Here is a 6,807-nt window from a genome sequence, read left to right on the forward strand (position 1 = left end):
AGTGTCAGTAGATTTCTTTGATCAAGTGCAGAATGTCTTTTTCCAGTAAAGAAGAATCTCTGGATCCAGATGATGATTAGTGATTTTGGATGAACTTGTACCATTTGTAACATGTCTTCTATGTCACGATCAGTGGAACAATACCAGCAAAACCTCAGTAATGCAGTATTAGTACTAAAGTATTGATGATTTTGATTTCACACTTAAGTGCCACTAGAGGAACATTCGAATGTAAACAGAGCTGAATTGATACTGACATTGAATATTCCAGTAGATAATTGTCAGTGTCTGTAGATTTAACATTTTCTCACAATCATTTTTATATGACCTCAAACCAGTCGTTTCAATAAAGGTAATAATGTTTAAACCCTGAAAATGTTTTTTTCTTTATTCATTTATATTTGGATGCCCTTGAATACCAAGATAAACAAGAAATGATACATACAATATAAAAGAAGACTCGAGACTTCTTAATGCAACGACACAAGCGGTGTGGAAATTAGACACTTGCAATTAGAACATGACTTTAAAATTAAAATTTAGCTTGGAAAACAAATTAAAAAAAAAATTCAAATCGCTTTTTTGAGCAAAACCAGACAATTAGTCGGGTCCTCCACCACTTGATGGCGCAAAAGGACCATTGTGTAAGGAAGTGAACATGTTGACATTGTAATGGTTGCTGAAGAAGCATTGAATGAAAGCAGGTGAGACGTTTAGGATTTTGTGAGAATAAGTCCATATATATGTCCAGATTTATATTACGCTTTGCTCCTGTATATGTAATGTTATTTATTATCAGAAAATCTAATCTTTTTGGAATTTTACAAATAATCCTATAATGTCAAGCGATGTCAGTCGCCTACATGATACTGTAAAATATAACGTCTCTAGTTTACTCAGAGTACGACTAGAATTATATTTAGTGCTTGTTTAGAATGTGGAATATTATCTCGTGCTTCGTTAAACATGCTTCTCTCCACTGCACTTGTTTAGAATATGTTGAATTCTACTTTGTTGTTTGACTATAGTTTTGACTATCCCCCAAAGCAGCATTCATATATTGCCTTTGGTTTAATTATGATTGTCTTCGAATGTAACGTTACGACTGGATCTTTTTCTCTTGAGTTCTGAGAAAAAAAGAATTGCGAGATAACTATCAATTCTGAGAAGAAAGACAGAATTGTGAGATGGAAAGGTGACAAAATATAAAGGATAATATATATATATATATATATATATATATATATATATATATATATATTAAAATGAAGAATTAGAAATTCTGAATTCTGAGGGAAAATTGAGGCAGAATTAAGAGATATAATAGAATTTTAAGACGTAAAGTAGTAATTTTCAAAGAAACGTGTTTGTTATCTTTTTCTCAGAATTGTGAGAATTAAATTGTCTTATATAAAGTGGCAATTCATTTATTTGTATTTATTTATTTTTTCCCGTGGTGGAAGTGAGCTTACATACTTTATTCCTCTGTGATGCAGAAACTCTTTTTGGCAGCTGTGTTGCTTCAGGTGTTAAATACAGCCTGTCTGTATAATTTTGTCGTCTAACTATAGGGCAATCGTGTCCGTGTGGATGAACATGCATAAACATGCTCTTATAACTCTGGCTTTGTGTTTCTGTGATTGAACAGCTTGTTGATGTGTACTGCAGGCGGGCAGGAGTCTTCACTCACATTGAGGGCTCGCATTTGAGTCTTCCTAATGTCCAAGCGTCTGATACCTCCACAAAGACCTTACCACAGCGCTTAGGTAAACCAGAGTTCCCTGACACAGGATGGAATCGTATCAAAGATCTTTTCTACAGGGGGTAAGTATCAGTGATGTGTCCGCAATACATAACACACTGTTGTGTTGCTCTGCCGTTGTAATTGGACTTTAAATGTATAGTTCTTTATCTTTCACCGGCCTTGCTACATGTGATATAAGATTTAATTCACAATTATCTAAGCACGGCCAGATGTTATGCCATAATTGTAATACACAATATCAGACATTCTTATGTATATTTTCACTTGAATCTCTTTGACTCTGTTCTGCTCTCCACACAGCGAGGGGCAGATGTACTCAGAGGAGTTAAGGAACATAGTGAAGAGTGGCATTGCTGCAGCCATGGTTGGGATGGTCTATGGAGGCATACCAGGAGCAAGACATGCCCGTGAGAGATTCATCCAGCTGAGCCAGGCTGAAATTTACCTAAACAGAGTGGATGCAGTGGTAAGACAAAAATGACAGAGCCTGAAAATATATGTATAATATATATCTGTTTTGTACAGTGGGTATAGAAGTTATTTATCAAAGCCAATTGACTTTCAACTGTGATCAGCTGTGGTCATTTTGATTAGCTCACCATGAAAAGAGTTTTCCTGGAGCATTTCAGTTCTTGGTAGTGCAACTGAAGCAAATAATCAATTATGGGTGGCTTCTTACTTTTTGTGAACACTTGGGTGGCATTACGCAAACATTTCCACATAGTGATGTAAACATGTTAGGGTGTGTTTAAATGAGCTGTTTTAGGGGGGCGTGTCATGGCAGAGACTTAATTTTAAGAATATCTCTTTGGATTTGAGACTTTAGTCTTTGCAACTTCACAGATCTTCTTCATGCACCAAAAGCTTGTAACTTGTAAAATTGAAATTGCATCATATGACCCCTTTAATGGAGCTGAAATGTGCACACAGTGATGTTATGTGTATATATTTTGTCTCTCCAGCGCTCAGCCCATAATGCAGCTATTCGTGGGTTTGTGCGCTTTGGCTGGAGGTGGAGTTGGAGGGTAGCAGCTTTTGTGACCATGTTTAAGTAAGTTAGTTATGTTAATGTTTAATTTGTGAGACATTTAATTACATGTTTAAAAGCACTTGTATTAGACAAAGATATAGATCACCTAAAAATGAAAATTTGCTGAAAATGTACTCACACTCAGCCAATTCAAGGCGCAGATGAATTTGTTTCTTCATCAGAACAGATTTGGAGACATTTAGCATTAAATCTTCACCAGTGCATCTATGGGAGTGACTGTAAATTTGACATTGTTTTCTCTTCTGATTCCACTATCAATCACTCTATTTTTTCCTCTTTTTGACGGTTTTAGCCAATGGAAACAGAATAGAATTGGATTAGAAGTACTGTACTAGGATTGTTGTTGCAGGAAAATTTATATCCTGTCAGTTTCATGAAAAATGCTTTATGCTGTTCATGTCTTTTTTTACAGCACTGTAAGTACTGGATTGACAGTGTACAGAGACAAAAGTGCTCTGAGCCATTTCGCTGTTGCAGGTGGTAAGTTCACAAACTCACCCTCTGGGTGATGGTACTTTAGTAGTCCTGTGTCTGTGCCTCAAGTTAACTAATTTTTAAAAACATTTTTGCTTGTCATTTTAAGATGACAGGAAAGAATGACAGTATTGACACGTGTTTGTGTTCAACTCTCACAGGAGGAGTGTTCCGGCTGAATCTGGGACTTCGAGGGTTGCTGGCTGGTACAGCCATAGGAGCTGTTCTGGGGTGAGTAGAACACACACACACAGATAGAGAGAGAGAGAGAGATTGTGGGTGCTTGTGTGGGTGTGTGTGTCTGCACGCATCTCAATCAGTCCGTATCAGCGCTGTTGCTCTCTCTGGAGAGATGTGTCTACCCTTGAGCTACACTAGACTCTTTGCTCCATCACACTAGCATCTCCCTCCCTCTCTGAGGGTGTTCTGGCAGTCAGCTGTGGCCTTCCCTGTAACCCTGTTTCTTACAGCTGCATCTCCCAGCAAAAACAGCCCCCTTTTGCCTCTTTTCATTTCTCATTATCAGAGATACCGATATGCTAAACAGAAGTCTTTGATCTGAAGAACCATCAGCTGTGATGTGCTTTTATTTCATTTACTTTTCTTTTTTTTCTGTTATATTTCTCTTTGTTTCAGGTTCATTAATACTTTCTCACTCTTTCCCCTCATTAGCTTAAATAGAAGAGCTTCACACAGCTGTTTAACACTCACCTGTGCCTGCAAACAGACCCTAACTAATCAATCAGGTCAACAAAGTGTAAAAGGCTATACATAGTACTTTATGCTCTGCGTTGTTTGAAGATTGTTACATGCTAACATTCTTACTATTATTGGACTTAAAAATGGTTCTGTGAATGATCATGGAGCATTTAATCAGTGTTATTGTCATTAATGAAAGCTAAAATTAAAAATAAATTTAAAATAACACACAAAGTGGACACATGCACTAAAAATACATTTGCATGATTCCAAAATTACTACTGGCTGCAAATTTTAGTTTGGGTGGTTTTTTACACTATTTGTTACACATTACGCATTAATTGACACATTTAAAACATTCACACATTTTTCTACAAAACATTTAAATTTATATATTTTGCTCACTTGAGATATGCACATTAAATAAATTCTTAGCATATAGTTTCCTGAAAAGTTGTTTTTTGTGTTGTTTTATTGTTGATAATTTCATATTAAATTAATATTTTGTTACTGAAATGAAAGTTGACTATTATCCAGCACTCAGTTTTGGTCCCCCCACCTGACAGACCAGAGTTGCACCCCTGCGGTACATAGAATGCCAGTGTTTCATCCTGTTTTGATTTCTGGAAGTATTTTTATTAATGAAACAAATGGGAACAAAATGCGTGGCTATATTGTGTCTGATTTTGTTCTAAATATCTGCATGGCCGTGATTACCTGTGCACCTTGTGTTTATATCTGTGCTGATATTCAGCGCAGCAGCACTCTCGCTCATGTGATATTGCTTAGTTGCTCTGAGACAAATATGTGATGTTATAACAGGCTGCCAGCTGGAGTTGTAATCATTGGTCTACAGAAGCTGGGGGGCGAGACCATGCATGACAAGAGGCAACGGCAAAGACGAGAGCTACATGAACTGAGAGTTGCTGAATGGTTAGTGTTAGAAAATCTTTTAGTTCTTGGACAGAACTGATAAACTAGTCATTTTGAACAGAACACTGAGCTGATGTCTTCATTACAGGAATGCTCGTCTCAAGCTTACAGATGATCTTATTGGAGAAATGAAGTGTGAGAAACATCAGGACACCGATGATGACGTTCAACGAATAGAGGAGCTGCTCAATCAACCTAGGAATGAGAAAGGTGCAAAGAGCTCGGACAGCCAGTAACATCAGAGACTTGAAAATACATTACCAAATCTTGCTCATTATTCTGACTGTGATCTTTCTTGGATGTTCTAAATTCCTGGTACCTGCTCCCAGTATTTATGTCAGTCACCATCATTATCAATGTGATAGTTATCTTCAAATGTAAATGCTATTTACTGCACTCATGTGCATTTTAAACCTGCAGATGAAGCTGATGCAGTTGGGTAAAGTATTTGGATTAGACACATTTACAAGTAAAAACTGTTTTGTGTGTTATTGTGTGTTATTAATATACCATTTTGAGCTGAATTTGCTTTAGATCTATATCTGAATTATCATTAAGGAGACAGAATCCAGGATTGGGAACATAAAAAATGTCAAGTATATCTGCTAAAACTGAATTAACATGCAACCAGAACTTGGAGATAACTGGACACTCCCAAAACATGTGCAAAAATGTTCCAGGTGAAGCAGTGTTACATATATGACAGTTGTGAGTAGGTTTTAATTTCATCTGGAATCTCTTATAAGGTGTAATGTAGGCTCTATGTATGATTTTAAAGTGAATTAGCTGGTGAGCTAGGTTCTTAGAAGTCATGCTTAGATTACACCATATTCTCTCCCAATCTAAGTTTATATTTAAACTCTCCAACTCCCTGTTCCATATTGATTCAATTGGTAAAACCTTAGCGCTATGCTGAATCAACATACTATATATTAGAGAGACAGAAGGTCTACCCAGTAATGGTGCAATCCATTGCAACATGGGATGTACAGGGAGAGGAGAATCCCATGGAACTCCATACGTTTTTAAGGCTGATCTTAGTTGAAAATAAACAAAATAGCAGGACACAGGAAGGGAAAAGCGTGTTCTTAAATCCTGAATGGAGCAAAGACCTTGAGTATCATATATATCACCTAATGTATTCACCCCAAGGGATGACCAAGATGGTTGGTTAAATGGTTTGTTGCCACATAATAAATTCCGGTTGTGCCATAGTGGCGTGTTCTGACAGACTTTAGGTGAACCGCCCATCCACCGTTCTGCTTTCTTCCACACTTGAATAGAGTTAGCAATGATGGGCCCAAATTTGTTTTTTATTGTTTTGTTTGCTACACTGGAGAATAGTATTTCTTGCAGCTTGTGCGGAAAAATCTTAGCAGATTCAATCAATCGCCATGCAGTGGTAGACTGTGGGTCCATCCATGTGCTGAGTGCTCTGATCTGAAATGACCAGTAATAAAGCTCAATATTTGGTACTGCTAGACCACCCAGCAATTTGGGTCGTTGCAGTGTATTCAGACGAACCCTGGGCCGTCTACCATCCCAAATAAAACTGGAAATCATGGAACGAATGTCTTTGAAGTAATTTGAAGGGGGGCAGAGTGGTAACATAAAGAAAAGGAAATTGAACGGGGCTATATGTTCATTTTGACTGTATTAATTCTACCTTGAAGAGATGTTTTTAGATTTCTCCATCTATGAATGTCTGATTTTATTTTACTAAGCGTAGTGTTGAAGTTGTCTCTAGTAATTTTATGTATGTTTTTATATATCGTAATGCCCAAATAAGTAAAAGAGCTTTTGAACTGAATATAGATGGGAACAGGAACGTTAGTGTGTACATTATTTAAAGGCATAAGTGCAGATTTCATCCAATTAATTTTGT

The 6,807-nt window shown here is 36.9% G+C and overlaps 1 protein-coding gene across 1 annotated transcript; it reads left to right on the top strand.

The window, feature by feature from the left end:
• The first annotated feature begins 672 nt into the window (after positions 1-672).
• LOC132142461 (complex I assembly factor TIMMDC1, mitochondrial-like) lies at positions 673-5,314 on the top strand. Its single transcript, XM_059552348.1, has 8 exons — positions 673-704; positions 1,669-1,824; positions 2,066-2,231; positions 2,728-2,816; positions 3,229-3,296; positions 3,443-3,521; positions 4,812-4,922; positions 5,011-5,314. Exons 1-8 carry the CDS (start codon positions 673-675, stop codon positions 5,156-5,158), a joined length of 849 nt encoding a protein of 282 aa, XP_059408331.1. The 3' UTR covers positions 5,159-5,314.
• The last annotated feature ends 1,493 nt before the right edge of the window (positions 5,315-6,807 follow it).

The sequence above is a fragment of the Carassius carassius genome, chromosome 6 (assembly GCF_963082965.1).
Source record: "Carassius carassius chromosome 6, fCarCar2.1, whole genome shotgun sequence".
NCBI classification, from domain to species: Eukaryota; Metazoa; Chordata; class Actinopteri; order Cypriniformes; family Cyprinidae; genus Carassius; species Carassius carassius.

Excerpts from the sequence above, each read along its gene's own strand:
- LOC132142461 (XM_059552348.1), top strand. The coding sequence starts at position 673 with ATGGTTGCTGAAGAAGCATTGAATGAAAGCAG. Across the intron at positions 1,825-2,065 it reads AAAGATCTTTTCTACAGGGG|CGAGGGGCAGATGTACTCAG; the intron begins GTAAGTATCAGT and ends CTCTCCACACAG. Across the intron at positions 2,817-3,228 it reads GCTTTTGTGACCATGTTTAA|CACTGTAAGTACTGGATTGA; the intron begins GTAAGTTAGTTA and ends CTTTTTTTACAG.